This window comes from Melopsittacus undulatus, chromosome 4 (genome assembly GCF_012275295.1).
Source record: "Melopsittacus undulatus isolate bMelUnd1 chromosome 4, bMelUnd1.mat.Z, whole genome shotgun sequence".
Classification (NCBI taxonomy): Eukaryota; Metazoa; Chordata; class Aves; order Psittaciformes; family Psittaculidae; genus Melopsittacus; species Melopsittacus undulatus.
This window is the reverse complement of record NC_047530.1, coordinates 17,636,519-17,658,038: the sequence shown is the minus strand read 5'-3', so window position 1 is coordinate 17,658,038 and position 21,520 is coordinate 17,636,519. Positions and strand designations below refer to the sequence as shown.

General features: G+C 43.2%; 1 protein-coding gene across 1 annotated transcript; it reads left to right on the top strand.

Annotated features, from left to right (window-relative positions):
- The first annotated feature begins 658 nt into the window (after positions 1-658).
- DHRS7 (dehydrogenase/reductase 7) lies at positions 659-20,910 on the top strand. The gene is made up of 7 exons (XM_005149626.4): positions 659-849; positions 4,970-5,122; positions 11,028-11,134; positions 12,070-12,309; positions 17,992-18,114; positions 19,758-19,973; positions 20,701-20,910. The coding sequence occupies exons 1-7, from the start codon at positions 714-716 to the stop codon at positions 20,734-20,736; spliced, it is 1,011 nt and encodes a 336-aa protein (XP_005149683.1). The 5' UTR covers positions 659-713; the 3' UTR covers positions 20,737-20,910.
- Positions 20,911-21,520: the final 610 nt, after the last annotated feature.

Sequence of the window (21,520 nt, the reverse complement as noted above, 5' to 3'; positions counted from 1 at the left end):
TTTAGCACTTGTGGGTCTCCAGCACCACGAATTTTGGAGCCCAGGGTTTAAACCCAGTGTCTGAAACGCTGGCCAGAGCGGGTGTATGTGAGAACCGGGTGTGCCTCTGCAGGCGGCACCGCGGGAGGCACGTCCAAGGGCAGGGCTGCTGCAGGAACACGGGCGGGGAAGGGCTCCACGCTGCGGAAGGGATGCACATCGCCTGTGCCCAGGGCGGGGGTGCTGCAGCTAGGCTGGGTGCCGCCGCGGAGCTCCGGGGTGACCAGAATCGCTGCTGTCCCCAAGGGTCAGCCGTGAAGCTTTCCTCAGTAAGGCCGGCACTGGCTTTTGATCTCTTAACATCAGACGTGCAGCGGCCAGCGTTGTTGACAAGCAGAGAAAGGCCGGGCAACACTCCCCTACACTACCCTCGGGGCCACGTCCAGGGAAAATCAGAGCGCCTAACCCCGAAAACGACCTTCACCCTTGTCACACGCACGGCCCCTCCCCTGCAGCCTTGACTGCTCCAGCCCGGGCCGCCTCGGCCTGGACACCGCACGGACAGCGGGGCTGTCCTCCCTTCCCGGCGGGGAAAGCGGGTGAAAGGGGAAGCGAGAGGCGGGGAAGGGGCCGGCGCTGCCGTGGGGCAGGCGCTGGCTCCAGGCAGCGGGGCGGCTCCCTCCGCGTCGCTGCACTGATAAAGGGGCCCCGCCGGCAGGTCAGCGGTGTCGGCCATGGCGTGCGGCGGTGCTCTGCTGCTGGCGCTCGCCGGCGGTGCGCTCTTGGTCCTGCTTGTGCAGGTGCTGCGCTGGCTGCGGGCCGATGGCGACCTCACGTTGTTGTGGGCCGAGTGGCGGGGCAAGAAGCCAGGTAACGCCGCCCGCTAGCAGCCGCCGGGAGCGTGGCGGTGGCCCGGGGTCGGACACGGTAGTGGGTCTGTGGCGACCCGTGAGGGGAGAGGAAGTGGCGGCGACTGGGGAGGGGAGGAAAGGGCACCTCAGCGGTGGGGGTGAAGTCGCCTCATTCTTGGTAGAACCAATCCTCAGCAGCTGGCTGGAGACTCGCATGTAGGAATAACCCCGAAGCATAGTTTTCCAGCCCTTACCCAGCAAGGTGTGGTGGTTATCATGGCAGTAAAGCAGTTCTAAAAGCAGCTTCAAAGGATAGTGAGCGCCAGCAGATTTATGGGGAGGGCTGGCTTGTTTGGCCCGAAAAGGCTTGTTTTGTACTGTTCCTGGGCAGATATCCAGTTCTGGCATGAGTATGTGGAGGAACAGGCTGCTTGGTGAGCATGTGATTGAGAAACAATATCGAAGTAAGGGCTGATAAAGGGCCTGTAGTGATAGTAGTAAGATACATTGCTTGCTGTATTGTGCACCCGCAGTTGGTACCCACAGTCAGTTACTGCATCTTGGGCCTGGGACCAAGTGACCCTCTTAAAACAATAAGGAAATTATGGGCCCCTTCAGATTCTGTTTGTGTTTGAAGGATCAATGGACAACATCCAAAGTGACCATTCGATTAACTGATTTGACAAGAGAACTAACATTTTGAATTGTCTGAGTGACCTGTTTATAATGAAATCACACCCACAGCTCAAAAAAAACCCTGGCCCAGGTGGAGGCCCTTCCCCTGAGCATGTGTAGGATCTAGAAGTATCACAGCAAATACTACAATTATATGTAGATTACAAACAACCACTGTAACTGGGAGTGTACTACTTTTGTAGTAGCTTTTTGTGTATAAATGCACAGAAGAAAGCCATCATTAATGTGCTTGATTTGTGGAACAGTCCACACAGGCCTGAATAAACAGTATCTCTTGTGAGCATGTGGAATTGGTTTACTGCATGCTGGGCACAAATCTGTTTTTCAGACAACAGTAGGGTGAGGGGTAATGGCTTTAAATTGAAAGAGGATAGATTTAGATTACATGTAAGAAGGAAGCTCTTTACTGTGAGGCCCTGGCACAGGTTGCTCAGAGAGGCTGTGGCTGCTCCATCCCTGGCAGTGTTGAAAGCCAGGTTGGATGGGGCTTTGGGCAACCTGCTCTAGTGGAAGGTGTCCCTGCCCATGGCAGGGGGTTGGAACTGGATGAGTTTTAACATCCCTCCCAGCCCAAACCATTCTGTGGTTCTGTGATTCTATCTCTTGTGCTGTAAACTGTAATTATGGAGAAAGGTTAGACTGGTTTTATTTCAATCATTCAATTCTAGAAGGAGAATTCAGTTCTGGATTGTATCACTGTCAGATGCTGTATTGCTTCCCATCTTCTAAATACTTGTGGGGACAGGAGACAGGGGTTTCTGGGTGCTGGGCAACTTTCCTGATGGGTTGTGTATTTCATTAACTGAACAGCAGTCACTCTAAAGGGTAGGTTTTCACAGGCAGAGTAATATTATCAAGACAGGGAGGATCCTTTTATCTGCAAAAGCCTACGTATCTGAAAGCCAACTCCTAAAGCTGGGAGTAATGGTATGGTTCTTTAGGCCTGTGGGGGAATGTTCTCCTTTAAATCTCCTCACCCCAAAGTTTTTTCATAAATGAAAGGACATGGCAACCTTGTGCTACAGGAACTGTAAAATGTTGGGAAAGAACCGCAAATAGAGCTACAAAAGCATTTCCTGGATTACTTGTGGTACTACTCTGTTCAGCCTCTCTTGTGCTAGACCTTGTAACACAGTAGTTAATGGTTAGTATAATATGTTTTTATTTTTTTAATTTGGCAAGGTTAATTTTTAAGCTTATTTCCAGTAGCAACAGGACATTAATGGCAAAGCAAGCTGGTGGTTTGATACTTGTTCTACATTGGCATTTGAGCTAGTTTTTCCGTTATGTTAACTCCCAGTAGCTCAGTGCTTAGTAACTGTCAGTGCTGGGGAATCAGTGGAAAACTTTCCTTTTCTCAGTTAATTATTCTGCCCACAAAACAAGATCCTGAGTAACTGCAGTGAAGCTGCCCAAGACAGGTTGGGAACAGTGAAACTAAGTGGTAGAGGGTAGCGGATTTGTCTTCAGTAGCAAGAGGAGATAGATGAGTGTGGTAAGCAGGGTTCAAACTATGTCCATGTGTTGTTTTGTTCACATAGTGTTTTGTTTACATGGGTTTTCTGCCAAAAACGTAACAGGAGAGATGAGCCCCCATGTTTCTTGTGGTTAATTCAATGAATTTGTAATGTATTGGAATAAAACTGTAGGAAAGAGTGTGAATAAGATTTACAGACAGCAGCTGATTGGTATAATGAATAGTACTGTGGTCATTCCTACAACTTCAGCACCACTCCTTCCCACTTTCCCACCTTAGAATACATCTCTCGCTTAGAAAGTGATTGTTGCTGTTACTGGGGTTTTTTTGGTGTTTTGTTGTTTTTCTTTTTTTTTTTTTTTTTTAAAAAAAAGAACCCCAAACCATCCAAGCTTGGTTTTAGAAGGGGTTTTTCTTTGGCTAAAATACAGTCAGCTTAAAAAAAGATGAACAGTACTCACTGTCAGTCCCACAAGCTCCAGCTGAGCTCTGCTAGTCTTAAGTGCTGTCTGCCTTTGTCAGAAGGATAGAACATTTTGGTGCTGGTCTCTTCATGGGATTTGTGTCATTAAGACTCTGAAAGCAGAAATTTGAAACGCGCTGTGGTGCAGGGAGAACCAGAACTGATCACTGAAGTAAGCAGGAAGTAAAAGCACTTCCAGTCTGTGGCTACAGTGAAAAAGAAGTACTTCTGCTAACTTAAAAGAGTGGGTAAATTTCAGTGAGCTGAGAAGTGCTGTTCTGGCCTTTTTTAAGAGTAGAGCTGGCTTTAATTCTCAGGAACTGTATTTGGCTCTGCTGTTTGAATTATACCGTGAAAACTTTCTTGGTATAATATTGTTGGAATGTTCTTCTCTACAAACTTGAAAAATAGAAGGAAAAGCTCCTGTCAGTGCTCTGAGTACTTGAGTCAGATTTTCAGTAAAACTAGCATTAACTAATCTTGAACACATATAGGTGTTAGGCAGTGTGTTCTGGAAAGTGCTCTGATGTTAGTGATCGTTCATCATAGAATCATTGAATAGTTTGGTTTGGAAGGGACATTAAGGATCATATAGTTCCAACTCTCCTGCCACAGACAGGAACACCTTTCAGTAGACCAGGTTATCTAAATCCCTGCTTTGAACACTTCCAGGAATGGGGCATCCACAAATCCTTAAATCACAGTCTGGAATTAAGTGGGTGTTTTTCAGGCATCTGTTGTATTTGATTATTTTGGATGTGTGTTTGGAAAGCTAAGCCTCTTCCCAGTCCCCAGGTGTATCATGAAGTGGGGAAGATTGCAAATGAGCGGAATAGGCATATAAGCAGAGGAGTAAATTGAGTAATTTTTACTACCAGTTGAAAAGGCGTGCCTGGGCAGAGACTATGAGTACATGGAAAATTCACACATGAGCTTACACCTTGGGAACTCGATGTGCTGTACTCTGTCCAATGCGAGAACTAACCTGCATCAGATACAAACCAAAGTGGATGAACACCCTTTTGGTTTGTTACAGTTAATTGTCTTTGTTCAGATAGTACTAATCTGTTGGCAATTACTTGGGAACATTTTTGAGGTAGAACATTGTTGGGAAAGGTTTGCATAGACTTTTGTTTAGATTTGTGATACAGTAACTGTTTCCTGTTACTTTCAAGAATTCTCTTGTCCCTTTTCGTTTGAAGCTCTTCTTGGTGATGTTAGTGACAATGTTGTGTATGGCTTGCAGAAATGCCGTGCTATTATCAGGTCAAATAAGCAGTGTTTATTTATGTTAGCCTTGGAACAAAGTTCAAGTGGCAACAGAACAGCTACAAACAATGTCACAACTACATGTGACCAAAACATAAAGAAGTCAGGATTTTGTAATAGGCCCTCCAAAAAAACATATTTCTTAAAAACATTATGAGATTATACCCCTGCAGTGACTTTGTGTTTCTACTAGCATTGACAGTGTGTGAACTGCTGTCTTGATTCTTTTGATAGAAAATGAACTGCGTGGAAAGGTTGTCTGGGTGACAGGAGCTTCGAGTGGAATAGGAGAAGAACTGGCTTACCAGCTATCAAAGATAGGAGCCTTGCTTGCCATCTCAGCAAGAAGAGAGGATGAGCTGGAAAGAGTGAAGAAGAAATGCCTTCGTAAGTACAACTTACTGCTTCATGTGAGCAGTTTTGCTCTTGCTGTACTGAAGTTGCTGCAGAGGTACTAACCCACTTATTACAGGAATTAATTTCATGGTGAAAGTAAACTTTATACATAGCTTCACTGTACTTTGAAGCTGGTGTTTTCTTTTTGTGAGTGAGAAGCCCTTGTATAGCCTTGCATTATGAGTTCCTTCATAAGCCAGTGTTACCTAAATATCTCATGATCATTTGCAAATGGTCTTGTAAAATACTAGATTAAGAAAAGGAATAAATACTGTGGGAAATGGAGGAAACAGTCTCATGGGTATCATCCTATTAAGAACCAAGCCATATGGCTGCATGCTGCTAAGAAGTCTTCTTTCTTCAGGTTTGTGCCTGGTACAGGCAGACTGGCAACTGACTTTCCTTTTTGGAGAAGGAATTCATAAAAATGTTCAGAAGAAGTTGTTCTGAGCAAGTGCAAGAAAAGATCTGTAGATCAAGAGGAACAAATGTAAAGTAGAATGTTAAACTATTCCAGTTATCTTTCATATGCCTACTGAGTCAGTAGGCTTTCATTTCTCCCATCTCTCTTTTTCCTTTCTGTTTTTGTGCTCAACAGTGAAGGAGATAGCCAATTCATGCTGATAAACAGAGGTTTTGAACGTGATTAACATACCTTTATCAATCTATTTATCCTCCATAGCTCAGTATGCAGTGTTTTATACTGTATTATCACAGTTCATTCCTGGCAATGTTAATAGAATGTCCACAGTCTACTTGGAATGTATGCTAGTGAATAATGAAGTGTTTGTCTTGGGTTAGCATCTCAGCATTTCTAGAAGTCTAAAAGTTGGCATACTCCAAAAATCTGTCAAGGAGCTTTCAAAACTGTGCAGCTCCTTAGTTCTATTTTCTGATGCTTAAAAAGCTCACTCAAGTAGTTATATATCGTGTGGTTAAGTGGTAGTTTGTCGGGGCAAAATTCCAGTGCTGTATGGTGCAATGTTCAGAGGTCAGTAGAAGTACACAACTACATTTGCGCCTGTGGCTGGTTTTGACATTGCAAAACCCCACTAGATAGGCTGGCAGGAGCCATAATCATGGCTATGCATTTTCAGACAACACTTGTATGAGAGTGCGATATGCTAAGGAATACTCAGAAATAGTATTTAAATACATGTGAACCAATTTATCGAAGGTGATTTCTGCCTCTGCTGACTTTTAAGTGACCCTGTGAAATGTCTTAGCTCTGGTATATACTGGCTTTATAATCTTATGTAGCTGTGTGTTTTGCAAGTATATGGTACTGAACTGTAACTATAGGTCAGATTAGATCGTTAGGTCAGTGACATTGTTATTCCACTTTTTCTATAGCCAGCCTTTAAGTAGTGGAAGAGAGTAATATGGCCACTTCCCCTCTTATCCTTCTCAAGACTGTGTAAACCCAGCTTCAACCCCTTTCTTTATTATGTGCCGTAGCCCGCCCTAGCCATCTTAGTGGCCCCTTACGCTATCTCCAGTTTATCAGTATTTGTCTTGAGCTAGTGGTGTCCAAAACAGCACACAATACTCTAGATGCAGTCTTAGAACGCTGTGTAGAGGCCCTTAAAAATCACCTCCCTCAATCTGCTCTCGCTAGTGTGACCCACAAACATCTGTAATTGCCAGAGCTAATTGCTGAATTCCATTCAACTTGCTGTTGTCCTTCCATCTGGACATTATGTCTTGTTTGGAGAGCTGGTAGGTAGCCATTTGGGCGTTGGCCTGCAGTACTGCACGGCATTATTCTCTCTCAGGTGTGAAGTTTTGGATTTGACTTATTGAGCTTAATGAGGATTGTCAGACCATTCTTGCAGCTAGTTAAAACACCCCTGAAATGACGGTCCTACCCTCTAGCACAGCAACTGCTCCTTTGAACTTGATGTTAACTGAAAGTTTGATGAAAACCTGTGTTTTGTTCAATCATCTGGGTCATTAATCAAGACATTAAAAGATACTGATCATGGAGGGATACCCCTGGCCACTAGTTAGACTTTGCATGGGTGGTCACCATTATTTTTTCTCTGGTGATCCAGCCTGTTTTTCATTGGCATTGTAATCCACTCGCCTAGAACCCTAGTATTTCCCCAGTGTAGCTTCCAGGATGCTGTGGAAGACAACATAGGAAGCTACTTAGTCAAGGTAAAGAACCTCCACTGCTCTCCTGTTGTCTCCAGAGCCAGTCATCACATAAAGCAGTTACGTTGGTCAGGCATTATATGTTCATGCTAAATCTATGCTGGCTTTTCCCATTCACCTTCTTGTTGTTCATGTACTTGGAAATTGCTTTCAGGAGGAATTGTCATATAATTTTGCCAAGAACTGAGGTTAGGCTGTGTAGTGGCTGTGTGACACTTGGTTTTCTCCACTTAAGGGGGAGCAACTTGATTTACCAAGTACCTCCCAAAGATATGTGACATCGGTCAGTTCTTTTGAATCTTGGATGTGTATATTGCCCTGCTTGTATGTACAGTTTGTCCCTAACTTGGTCTTCCTCTGACATTGGTAGTATTTCTTTCCCCCAGTCTAGCCTTAGGAGTACAGGAGACCTGAGAGGAGATCTTGCCAGTGAAGACTAAGGCAAAGAAGACAATGAGTACCTGATGTTTTTCTATGCCCTTTTTCACTTCCTCACCATCCCTTTTCAGCAATGAGCTCCCTCTCCTGTCTTCCCTTTGTTGGTGCTGTACCTATAAGTCCTTGTTGCCTTTCACATTCCTCACCAGTTCCAACTCTGAGAATTGATCTTCTTGATCCCATCCGTGCATGTTTGGGCAGCGGGTCCATGTGCTTCCTGGGTGTCTAGTGTCTGCTTCCACCTGCATGTTTTCTTTTTGCAACTCAGTTCAGGAGTATTCTGTAAGGTCTGAGTAGTGCAGGATGGATTAAGATTGAGCTGCAGCATGTAACATCAATTTGAATTTGGCTGAACTATAAGGCATAATTTGAGCTAATGGGCTTTAACATGCCTGCTGTAGATGCTGTACATAACAGCAATGTAACTAGGTGATTTTTGTATTAATGTCAGAAACCAGCATGTATATCTTGGTCAAAATTTAGAGACACCACCCTGTGATACATGTTTATGCATTCTGCACTGCTTAAAAACAGAGAGAGAAGGAACGTACTGTGAAAGTTATGGTAATACCTGTTGAGTCATGCATATGCCAATTTAACACTACATTGCACTTCTGCAGGAGGGAAAGAAAACAGCTTGTATAGCTTGCATGGTTCCTGCAGGTGGTTTCTGTGTTTCCCCCAACCCCTCTCTGCAGCATGAGTTGAATTTCACCAGTAATGTTGGAGGCTGTTTTCTCTCAAAAGCCCTAAAAAGTAAAAAAAAAAAAAAAAATAGGTGGGGAGATGTTTCTTGGTTTGACAAAGCTCAAATAGGATTTAAATATAGAGAGGCTCAATGAATGACAGTCTGTGAATTGTGGAATTACATAGTAATTGAGGTTGGAATGGACCTCAGGAGGTTATGTTGTTCAGCCTCTGCTAAAAGCTCATGATCTATTAAAGGGCGCTATACAAGACAGAAATAAAAGGTAGAAGAAGAAATGCTGAAGAGCTGGAAAATAAAGGCCCTATGCTGAGTAATACTGATCATGTTACAAGAAACTGCTAACTTGGATTAACATGTATGTTGTTAATCTGTAAACCTCTAGGGGATCTTGGGGGGAAGGAGGTGTATACGTGATGTTGTAACAAAATACTACTCTAAGTCAACATTACTTAGGTGGCTGTCTTTTGAAAAGCAAGTTGGCTTTGGGTGATTATAATCATGTTTTAGCTAAAAAGTAACTAGAACTTAATGTGCCATAAGCAGTGAAGAGGCAGCCCTTAATTGCTTTAATAGGAGACTATCAGAAGACCTGCTGCTTGGTGGCTGGGCAGTTTGATCCCAACCAGAAGCCATGTAGTGTACAACTGCTATGTAAGGAGACTTTAAAGGACCTACAGAAAACATAAAGCTGTTTTACAGCTGAGTGAAAGTGGCCATTATTCTGGGTAGACTGAGCTTTGAGAGCTCAGTTTCAAGTATGTTGCACCTGAGAGCTGATGGCTGTGTGCAACTGACACTGCAGCTGAAACACATCCCTAAAGGGTGTTTGGTGAAGTATGTTAGCATTTGCGTAAAATGATGAGCTATAAACTAAGGTCTAGGAGCAAGTGTTTTTCTGGGTTATTATAATTGATCCCTTAGAAACACTGTTTTGGTAACAGGCAGAAAAGGAAGTGGAATATGAGGGGTAAAAGGAAAGGAGAAGATAATTTTGACAATGTATAAATTGGGACATGTATATGCCTTCAACACTGTGGATGGTTCGGGTCATCTGCCAGATTAAAAATGGGATGAGTGGACAGTACACACATAGAAGAAGGGTAACAAGAATGTCAGAAGTTTTGTAAAAGCTGCTTGTGAGGCATGACTAGAGCAAAGATTCCTCACCCTGGACAAGAACTAGGGAAAGTGATAGAGGTATACAAGTCTGAGTGTGTTGGGAATGGAAGTCAGATTGGACTGCGGATTGCTCCAAAAGAAGAGCTGTTCTTCTGGTTTGGTATTTTCTGAAGTTTCTTACGTCATGTAAAAGAGCATTTCATTCCTTATCAGCAGTCTTTGTCTCTTCCTTTGCTCTTTTCTCCCCTGCCTGTATAACTTTCTTGGCTGAGTTGATTACATGGTCTTGTTAATCCACAGCAGAAATATGCCTTATCTCAGTAGGTTTTAACTGTGCATATCTGCTTGAGGGAGCATGAGGCAGAGGAGTGTCTCTCAGGGAGGGGGTCAAACTACATGGATTTTAATGGTGTATTTCTGGAAGAAATGGAGGGGAAGATGCACATGGAATGGTTGGAGGGAGCAATAAGTGGAAATACTAGCAGCTTTAAACCAGACAGATAGTTTTATTTTAACTAATAGCTTAAATACTAATGACCTTTGAACAGAAGCAACTAACAGATTTAACTAACCTCCTTATTTGTACATCACTGTAAAGGTAAAGTTCAACCTTACCTGTGTATGTGAGAAGTAGTAATTGAAAAGTCAGAGCCCTTGGCTCACTGAGGAGGGCAGCTGGTTAAAGAGGAGTAGGTACATTTAGTTATGGCTAGGAATCAATTTAGAAACAAAAGTAGCACTATCAAGCTAACATTAAAAATGTAGAAAAAAAGAATCCTGTTAAATGTAGCTAAAAAAACCCTGAAAAGATAAACCTTAAAGATTTTATTTTTGTGAGTCATCTGCCCCAAAACCCCAGGGTCACACATCATTGCTCAGGAATATTTTGTGTGGAAAAGGTCAGTTGTTCTGAAGCGACAGTGGTAAAAATGCTCAACATGAAGGCTTGCTGACAGTTGACTTTTATTTCAGTAGATGGATATATTGAAAGCTGTCAGTTAAACAAAACCCTTTTCCTTCTACTTCCTTCCGTAACTCTTCAACAGTCTTAACTTCTCTGGACTCTGCTTCATAGCTACTCATATATAAACACACTTGATCAGCTAACATACAGGTAAAGTTGCCAAGGCTGCCAATAAGTCAGGCTTCTGAATGTCTCGGTGAAAATTTTTGGTTGTGTTACTCCCCAAAATTGTAATTTATTTGGGGAATTGAGTGAAAAGCTATACAAGGTCAAGCTTTTCAGAAGCAAAAATATAATGATGAGAAACAAAAGACTTGGTAGGAACAGATTAAAAATAAATTCTGTGTGGAGATCAAAATGAAAACAAAGCAAGCATTTTATTTCTAACTCAATGTTATGGCTTCTTGAGTTCTTTTTAGGAAAAATTTTGTGTTTAAAAGCACACTACATTTCCCACAGTTGTTACATTAGTAGTCTTAGTGGTTCCCATTTACTTTGTTTGTTTTTAGAGATTAGCAGCTTGGATGAAAAAGATATCCTTGTTCTGCGTCTTGACTTGACTGATAGAAGCTCTCATGAAGCTGCAACCAACAGTGTTCTTAAGCATTTTGGCAAGGTAAGGTGTGCTTTTGGGGTTAAGCTTCTTTTTTTTTCCCTATGCCCTATACTTGCATTTATATTCATGTTTTACTTCTATCATATGGTAAATCCACTTGCCAAAAAGTACCTGAATTTTTGTCCCTTCTGTTGCTTGTTTATGGGTTTCAACAGGCTTTGCAGAGGTGCAGCAATGAATAAATAATCAACTTGTCATTGCCAAGAACTAAAAATTCACCTGCTTGATGTCACTGAATTTCTGGGCCAACTGGAGTAATTTAGAGCTTAAATGTTCTGCCTTCCAGACACAATTTTATTTTGTAATTTCAGTAAGGCATATAATTTGGGCTCAGAACCATGTGGAACAAAACTGATTGTCAGGCACAACTGTTTGCCTTCTTTGGTGCCAAGTTTTCTTGATTGCTAGTCCAGAGTGCAGAGTTAAGGCAGTAGCAGCAGATCTAGCCAGTATTAAAAACAATGTACAAAACTTCAAGCTAAGCCTTTAGATCACTTGATTTTACTGTGAAATTAGTGGCACCAGATTTGTTTCTTCTGTTCTTTAGCTGGTTTCTACTTTTGCACAAAACTTTTCAGAGGTCACCTTGCAGGACCCAAATGTTAAGTGTTATTTGCTGCAGTGCAGTAAGGTTAAAAAATGCTGTGTGGAAAAAGTTTTCAGCTGCCAGTGCTCTTATACTAGGAATTAACCTTGTTTGGCATCAAACACTGTATTCCTGGTGTGTTGACTCACCCCAAAATGAGCCAGCCTTCAATTCAAAGGGGATATCTAGTTGAGGGGGAGCAACTGCAGAAACTTCCTCAGCAGCTGATACTTGGTGTATGGTAGAGATGACACTAGAGGGAAGGGAACAGCCACTTAACAATTGCCTGAGAAAGCACAGGTATTAAAGGAGATGTGTTCTATTAATTTATCATTGTATCTTTCCTGAGATTGATGTTTTGATCAACAATGGTGGACGTTCCCAGCGCTCCTTGTTTGTGGATACAAACCTGGATGTCTATAGTGCCATAATAGAGCTCAACTACCTGGGTACAATCTCTTTAACAAAACATGTCCTGAATCACATGATCCAAAGGAAAAAAGGAAAGATTGTTACTGTGAGCAGTGTGATGGGTATCATGGGAGCTCCCCTTGCCTCTGGATACTGTGCCAGCAAGCATGCTCTGCAGGTAAGTTAAATTTCTGAGGTTAACTAAATCTTGTGTAATAGACCAGCATAGGTCAGTGCCATAGCAAAGGACTTTATTCTACAGAGAGAACAGAAGTGTCACCTGTAATTGCATACATCATTGTGTAATTTCTTCAGGTTTTGAAAGTCATTTGGAATTTATTTGTTCTGAAATGTGAAATATGTCTGCTCCCAGTGTAAATTTATTTTACTAACTAAAATTCAAATGTCATCTTAGTTGGGCTTAACTCCTACATACTAGTTAGAAACCCAAGACCTTAGCCTCTGGCTTTCAGAGGAAGGAATACCTAAATCTGTGGATTATTGTGTTGCATCTAGAAACTCTAATGTTCTCATCCTAATTCAGTTACGGAGAAGGAAAAGTCACTGGTGAGAGTTTTGAGGCTACTGGCAGTCTTTAGGACAGTAAAGTGAGAACGGTGAGTGGTAAAGCAGACTATTCAGAGATCAGAATTCCTGATCTGATGGGGAACATTTGAGTGAGTCTTCTCAACAGTTCTGAATCTTGCTGTGGTGTGAAGAACCAGCAGCTCATTGCCTCTTAGGGAGTTATCCTGGGCATACCGCTTAACTTTCAGTACTGCTTGGAGAGAGTTTTTGACAGGAGTCTCGCTTGTGCAGAAAAACATTGAAGAGCTCAAAAAAGTATCTGGGGGAAAAAGACTGCCTGCATCACAGAGGAATTGCTTATTTAAACAGCAGATTTGTTCAGATGTGTGTCTTTCATCACTGTTTGATTTCTGGCTTATGTACGTTTTGACCTCAGTAAAATAAGCTTTTGCTGTGCACAGGTTTGAGAAAACAGCACCTTTTTACTCCTTGCTGGGTTTAAGCACATAATCTGAGTAAATAACATTGCTTAAGCTATGGGATCAATGGCCTTTGATGGTTTGTCTAACAGCAATAAAAATGTAACAAGTGGCTGACACTGCAAAGCCCCCAGTCTCTTGGAAGAATGAAGATGTAAAAGACAGTGACAGGTGTCTGCTAATAGTTTTCAGTTAGTGATGGGGAGGGATCTGCTGCTCTCCATTTGAATGCTAGTTGTGAAATTGCCCATTAGAGGCCAACTTTTGGGTTAAGTCTAGTAGATTTAAATTAGAAGAATGCAAGGAGCAGAAGCATGAATTCCCCTTATGCTCCTTTATTTATTATGTGTTCTTCCAGTTGAATTATCTTTTGTGTGTGGTGGGGCTGGTTTAAGCATGGCTCATTAGTTGCAGAGCACAAGGAATTCACATGTTGCTGTAAAAAAAAAACCCAAAACAGCTCAGAACTCTGAATCTCTTGTTAAGGTGGAAAATATGGGCAAAACTTTAAAGAGAGTTTCTGGCTTAATTAAAATCAGCTAACTGTACTACTTGCCTCTTTGTTAGCTTCTACCCCTGCTCAGTAACCAGGCCAGACTCCAAGCTTCCTTTCATGTTTTTCTTTCAGAACAGTTCTGCTTTCAGAGTTGCAGGTATTAAAACAAGTGATTTGCAAAGTAGATTTCAGAAAGGCTCTGAGAGTCTCTGGTCAGTTTGGATTCGTGGCTGGATGTGGGCATGGAACTCTCAAAAACTAGAAAAACTTTTTTTTAAACATCAAACTTCACCAGTAAATTCAGGGAAGGGAAATCTGTTGGAATGGCAGGCCTCTCCGGTAGCCCAATACCCAGCTCTGATGATGACCAAGAAGAAATGTCAAGAGAGAGGGTAGGGGAAACATGTAACAAAGCATGAAGTGATGCTTTTCCTGTTGCGTTTTCCCAGCATGGATCAGCCCATATTCTAAGATCTTATTGAAATGAAGATTGCATTTTGGCCAACAGGTATTAAATATGTAAGCCTATCTGACATGAATTCATCTATTATGGTTTTGGAGTTTTTTTAATTCATGCTTTGGAGTTCACCACAGCTGACAGAGTTACTGCTGCAATCTTATACAATCTTAATCATACCTTTTATGAAAAAAATCCCTTTTTTCTTCCTTTTATTTGGCTTTGGTTGTGGTTTTTGGGTGGTAGTGTTGTTTAATTTCTTTTAAATAGCAGTTGGAGGAGGAAGGAAGGAATTCTGTTTAAGAATTAAAGTTTGTTGTTGATACAATCGTGCTTTGATTCATGCTAACTGGAATTCTTCATGACAATGTTCTACTGATGAAATTACCCTTTATTTCAGTTCTGGGAGTGCTAGAAGAACATGAGTTGAGGCCATAGGAGTCTGCATGTGACTGGTACAGCTTCCCTCCTGGTGGTGATGGTGCTCATGGAGATCATGTGCCATTCATCTAATTGCAATTCATGTAATTGAAGGCATGTGGGGTGGATGAGAAACAGTGGCCTTCAAAATACTCCTTAATCACGAACTTGTCTAATAAGCACATGGACTGCACTGAGCAGCAGCCACTACTCTCTTTGTTTTCTGGTCATTAGGGAAACATTTCTGAATGTTTCTGTCATGGCAGAAGTTGGCTCAGCCTTGCTGCCTTTAGCATCTCCCAGGATTTGGTAGCAAAGCTAGAAAGACCCAGGGAAAGGAGGGGGCATGCAAACCTCTTGAAATGGAGGGGGATAGCAGAATGGCCACAGAGCAGAAACAGGACTTAGCTGTGATCTCTAGCTGCATGCATTGCACATTTGCTGGCTTTGAACCCCTTTAATAAAAATTGCACTGACTTTGACAGTGCAACTCAAACAGCGCTCTGAAAAAAAAAGCCTCAGCAGCCCTGTGTACTCCAGCTGCTGTGAAGGTGATTTCCAGAGATAACATAAGCTCAATAAACGAGTGCTCAGTTTTTGGTACCTTGCAACTTGCTCAGGTGAGCAGGGTTCCCTTCAGAATAGGGGGAGAGTGGTGTGTGCTGCAGCCAGTGCCCTCTGCAGCTCTGTGTACCTTAGTGGGTACTCAGGGCTGCAGGCAGGTGTCTGTTCTTAGGTAGAACTTGGATCCCAGAAGCCTGCCAGCATTTGAGCTGATGTAGTGCGTTGTCACAAGTGACCAAGTGATGTTTTTGGCTTCCTCTTCTATCACAGCATTCCTAGACACAAACCCTTTCAACTCCTGGAAGCAGAATCATAGAATAGTTAGGGTTGGAAAGGACCTTAAGATCATTTAGTTCCAACCCTCCTGCCATGGGCAGGGGCACCTCACACTAAACCATGTCACCCAAGGCTCTGTCCAATCTGGCCTTGAACAACACCGGGGATGGAGCATTCACAGTTCCCCTGGGCAACCCATTCCAGTGCCTCACCACCCTTACAGCAAAGAACTTCTTCCTTATATCCAATCTAAACTTCCCCTGTTTAAGTTTTAACCTGGTACCCCTTGTCCTATCACTATAATCCCTAATGAAGAGTCCCTCCCCAGCATCCTTATAAGCCTCCTTCAGATATTTGAACAAGTACATCTTGTGTTTGTGTTCTTCAGGCAAAATGGAACTTGGTTCTGTTCCTCACCACCCCAGATCCACAGGGTGGGACAGGGGATTGTGGGCTGGGAGAGCTGTTACTCAGTCCTGCTCATTAACTAATGATTGCCTAAAGGAGGGAGGACATCTGCATAGGGCACTGTTCAGGCTGTGCTTCTAGGAGAGCCTGGGCTTCCCATCAGTGCTGGGTGAGGAGGGTATAAAGCACTCGTGAACAGGGAGCAGAACTCTGTCCTCCCCTTACCCATGTGGTCATGCTCGTGACACAAGCTGCCTCCCTCTCCCCTTTGGGGTCTGGTGTCTTTACACTTGTTATGTTCTCCTCAGCAGGACTGGCGCAGTCTTGTCACAGAAGTTGTGCTGTGACTTGGGAACTAAGGGGGCTTTCCTGAGATAAGTGGGCCCAAGACCCCTCAGGGAAGAGAAGGCTGCGTGGAGACCTCATAGCAGCCTTCCAGTATCTGAAGGGGGCCTACAGGGATGCTGGGGAGAGACTCTTCGTTAGGGACTGTAGTGATAGGACAAGGGGTAATGGGTGGAAACTTAAACAGCAGAGGTTTAGATTGGATATAAGGAAGAAATTCTTTACTGTTAGGGTGGTGAGGTACTGGAATGGGTTGCCCAGGGAGGTAGTGAATGCTCCGTCCCTGGCACTGTTCAAGACCAGGTTGGATGAAGCCTTGGGTGATATGGTTTAGTGTGAGGTGTCCCTACCCATGGCAGGGGGGTTGGAACTAAATGATCTTGAGGTCCTTTCCAATCCTAACTATTCTATGATTCTATGTGGATAGTGCAGGTCAGGGCTGTAGTATTAGCCTGGAGACAGGAATAGAGCCTAGCGTATTGGTGCAATGTCCAAAGTTATGCACCAGGACTAGAGAAAGCTCCTTTCTTTCAGTGCAAGAGGCAATCTAGGGGAGGGCCTGTGTTTTTAACCCAAAACAGCTGTGTGGTTGGCAGATCTCCCATGCTTTCCCACGTGTCCAGAAGCAGACTCCTGGTCGTACGTATCTTAATGTTAGCATTTAATCCTCTGGAATTTGCACATATCTAGGCTTTGATAACATGCTGTAAAGGTCTGATACCATAGAGTCAGGGCCTGCAGGTACTTTTAACTTTATATACACACACTATAAAAAGCTGGGCATGTATGCAGTCTATAAGCTAGAATTAGTCACCAGCAACTGGGAAATTAGAACCTGTGTTCTTGGGTATATGTGTGCACCAGTGTGCAGCTTGAGGCCTGGCTTTAGTGTATAGCCCCAGATGATGACGTGTGTCAGCACAGGAGTGTTTCTGGCTGATGTTAGCCCTGTGTTGCAATTTCCGAAGGGCTCTGGGTCAGCCAGCCCTCTTCCTGAGATGTATGGGGGTACAGATTACACATTTTTAGCACACTGGGAGAGGTTCATCAGCCTGTGCTCACACTTTTGTGATAAAAATTTGTGTGTTAGAATAAAAAGGGAAATGTCATTACCCAGGTTGAAGATAAGATACAGTAAGGTATTTGCTGAATCATATCTCTGCAGTGCTTAACCAGCAGCTTTGGTAGGAAGCACCTTCCTGAACTGGTCACATTCCCTATAATAGTTGCTGTCTAAATATGAACTTCTACAGAGATTAAGAAAACTTTTATCCTGTTAGCTTAAAGGAAAGAAATACTTGCAGCTGTTGTAATTATAGTTTAACCTAGATACACTGATAGTGTATTCCTGAGCTGAAATAAGATTTATAACTACGTGAATGCAAATATCAAACTCTGCAGTGAATTCAGCAGTGTAGAGTTACCTCCTAAAAATATCAGGATGCATCTTTGACTTAATATGCTGAAAAGTTTTCCTCCTCTTACATGGAACCAGTGCCACTTACTCAATAGAAACAATTGAAAATAGAAACACCACAAAGAGCAATTCACCAGAAAGAGGTGATTTCCACAATGTTGTAGTTCTTGAAGTTGGTGGCGCTTCCACTGCCAAGGCTGTCAGGGTTGGCCTCTGTATAGGGACAGCAGCATCTGGCTGTAGTTCAGAGAAAATACTGTGTATTTGAGAGGTCAGCAGCACGTATCAGTGTCTGTAATTGCAGATATCAGCCACTGGATGTGAAAAGCCAAAGAAAGCAGTAGGATTGCTTTTAATGGAATACTGTTACCTTTACAGCATAGAGTCACTGTGTAAATATATAGTCAGTTAAGCCTTGCTACATGTGGCAACATGGCAAAGCTGGATTACATCCTAGTCTTTTCTCCTAGGGCTTCTTTAATTCTCTTCGGACTGAGCTGACTGACTATCCAGAGATCAGCATTATTAACATATGCCCAGGGCCTGTACAGTCGAAGATTATACAAAACGTCTTTACGGAGAATCTTGCAAAGGTAAGGACACAGTTCTGTTTGAGATAAACCTGACTTTTGCTGCAGGATCAGTGGTCCTTTGTCATGGTTTAAGCCCAGTCGTCAACACAGAACCACGTAGCCACTCACTCACTGACCAATACCCAGCCTGACCCCAGCAGTGATGTAACCCTTCTGGGTAACTGCCCCCAGTTTGTATACTGGGCATGATGTGCTCTGGTATGGAATACCTCTTTGATCAGTTTGGGTCAGGTGTCCTGTCTCTGCTTCCTCCTGGCTTCCCCTCCTCCCTGGCAGAGCATGAGACTCAGGAAGTCCTTGGTCAGAGTAAACATTACTGAGCAGCAACTAAAACCATCCATGTTATCAGCACTGTTCCCAGACTGAAAGTCAAAAACACAGCACTGCAGCAGCTACTAAGAAGGAGAAAAATGGCTGCTATTGCTGAACCCAGGACATCCTTCCATGGTTTTCTTTATCTCCTCCTAGCGTACACTGACCTCACCTTCTTACCAAGAAATGCTTTGGTCAGCGTAGAACTATATATGGTCTTGTAATTATTCATGGTATCAAGTCCATATCAAATGAAAATAAAGTTTGAGAGCTGTTCTGCCTTCTCTCTTCCAACACACAGAATCTCAGTCTGGTAAAAATTGCCATACTGCTGCTGTTCAGGGGAAAAAGGCAGGATTTTGTCAATGCAGTTCTGCATGCAAAATACTGCCTTTCCTGCCCAGGTGGCTTTTTGTTTGCCCTAGTCCTGACATGCCCTGCTCGGTTGATGCTGTTGTTGGCAAAGCCACTGCAGTCAGCTGGGGCAAGGCATGCATTCCTTTCCTGTTAGCTATTGTTCAGGGAGAAAAAGCAAAACCTTCCAACTGCACAATTGCTTTTAATAACCAATTTAATTTTTTTGCCTAACAAATTAGCTGGCAAAAATGGCTACTATGATACATCAAAATGTAATCTGTCATAAGTGCAGTCAATTTAAAGCTTGGGATAACCCACCAGTGAGGGGAGTAGGGGTGGGGGAAATCTCCTGTGGTTGAATTGAGTTCTGAAAGGATTTTTTGGCTTGCAAAACTTCATACATCTGTGAAAGACAAGATGTGCTTTTTGAGCAGTCTGGAAAGCTTGCAAAACAAATTCCTCAGATTTCAGCATGGCAGAAGCCTTAGGAAGAAGACGAAATCTAGATCAGAATTGCTTTTGCTCTGGGAAATACAAGGACAGATTGGTAGAGCAGTCTGTTATTACTAGAGTGACTTGTACATGAATTTACATGGCTATGGCTTAAGTCCAGTAAGTGATATGCATGCACAGGACTTCAAGACACCCCTGTCGCTGGATAAGCCTGTTGCTTTGCTTTTTGTTTGAGGTGGCTGCCTGCACAGCAGAGCTGGCAGGAATATTTAAGATAATGTGGAACATGGTCTCATCTGCTAACCCAGTTACTGAGCAACTTGTAGCATATAATGAAAACTAGAGGATAGTGAGGGTTGGGTTCCCCAGAGCCAGTCTCTGCTGTACTGGCTGGATTATTCTACCTGTGCCAAGTGAAAAAGCTGAGAGGAGTGTGACTGTGGCACTGAGCTCAGCCCTTCCTTTCCCTCTGTTGCTCACAGAGATCCAGGTCTAATCCCTCCTTGCTCTCTCCCCTCCAGTCCATAGAGAACAGTGGTGACCAGTCCCACAAGATGCCGACTGACCGCTGTGTCCGTCTCACCCTGGTGAGCACAGCCAACGACCTGAAGGAGGCCTGGATCAGCGACCACCCCTACCTGGCTGTTTGTTATCTCTGGCAGTATGCGCCCACTTGGGCCTGGTGGCTGATGAACAGAATGGGCAAGAGGAGGATACAGAACTTCAAGAGCGGAATGGTAGGGTTTATTCTTCTCCTCTCCATGCTTATTTGCCTTTTTTACTCTGCTGATAGACTCTTTAGCCATGGGAATGTTGGGACTGCATTTTGGATCAATTTCTCTTTTCACTCCTCACTTCTCCAGCAGCTGGTGCCAGGCCAGACTCCATTGCCACATGCCTGCTTGTCCAGTGTTACTGTAGCATTGGCAGTGCACAGCCAAGTCAGAAAGTCTTGCTCTATTCTTCCCCACATGGGCTGCACGTTCAGAGCTCACCATTAATACAGAGCTGAGCTATAAGGCACTAGGATAAATTATTGAATGCAACTTAGATTTAAGACAGTTGAAAACACATCCCTGGTTGTAGCTATTTTTTACATCAGGCATGTAATCTGAGCACCTCCCAGGAGTATGTTAAGTAATACCCCTGTCTGTTGGGGCTCTTTGTTCACATTTTCCTCCCTGAAGATGGATGTGCAGTACAGGGCTCTGTTCTTTCAGAACAGAATTGGTATTTACTCCTACTGTGGTTTAGTTGAACTTGGTACAAAACCCCATGTTCAAGTAATTCAGAAGCAGGAAATGCAAAAATAAGGGTGGCACATGCAGCTTAAGACTTCCTGCTTCCACACTGTAACTGCCCACTGTCACAAGCCATTTCAAGCAAAATAACGTTCTGGGTGAGGGACTTAAATGCTGAAGCAAGCAGGGTGGGAAATACTGACTGGATGTATTCTCACTCCAGGATGCCGATGCCTCTTATTCAAGAAAGAAGAAGTAAGGAGAAGTTTGTACAAAACCCTATTGCTCTTCTGCTAAGGTGGAGAAACTGTTCTCATGTTGTATGACTGCAAACTGCAGCTTTTATCATCTGTTGTACCTTTGTCATCATGTAAGCTGACACATATATCAAGCTGGATATACACTTGGCTAAATAAAAGTCTTTTTAAACATACCTGTTTCATGTCAAACTACTGCGGGGTGAAGTTTTAAGCTTATAGGAACAGAGGCAGAAGAGGCAGTTTTTCTGCTGCTATGACACTGGCAAACACTTACTGTGCAAGCTAAAAATTCTGTGCCCACAGGATCCCCTTTCTGTCACTTTCATTTCTAATGGACATGGAGGAAAGAAAAAAAAGCCCACAGGTAGAACAACAGGTGAGGATGTGCAGTTTGTGTCTGAAGTGTTCCTTCGGGAAAGGGAGATTGTGTTTCCTCTTTACTGAGAGCAAAATGCATATTTAGGGCTAAATTCCTTTACTTCTGCCACAACAATTAGCTGTATTTAACCTTTGGGTATCAACATCACTGCAGTGTCCACATGTATGTTGGATGTGTGTTGGACAGCAACAGCCAGGAGGAACTGAGGACTCTGCTGTTAAAAGATTTACCATCCCAGTGCCACCCAGTTCAGCTATCAGCAGGGAATACCTCTTGTAATGGTAACTCACCTGTAGCTACAACCTTGGTGATATTGTTGCTGACAGTATCCTCTGAGGTATGTTCAGACATACCTCAGGCCACACACTATCCAAGTAAGAAAAATTCTTACTTCTATCATTGAT

What these genes read in the sequence shown, in the direction of transcription:
- DHRS7 (XM_005149626.4), top strand. Translation starts at nt 714, where the DNA reads ATGGCGTGCGGCGGTGCTCTGCTGCTGGCGCTCGCCGGCGGTGCGCTC. An exon ending in AGTGAAGAAGAAATGCCTTC is followed by an intron (nt 5,123 to 11,027) that starts GTAAGTACAACT and finishes GTTTGTTTTTAG; the next exon opens with AGATTAGCAGCTTGGATGAA. An exon ending in CCAGCAAGCATGCTCTGCAG is followed by an intron (nt 12,310 to 17,991) that starts GTAAGTTAAATT and finishes CTTTTCTCCTAG; the next exon opens with GGCTTCTTTAATTCTCTTCG.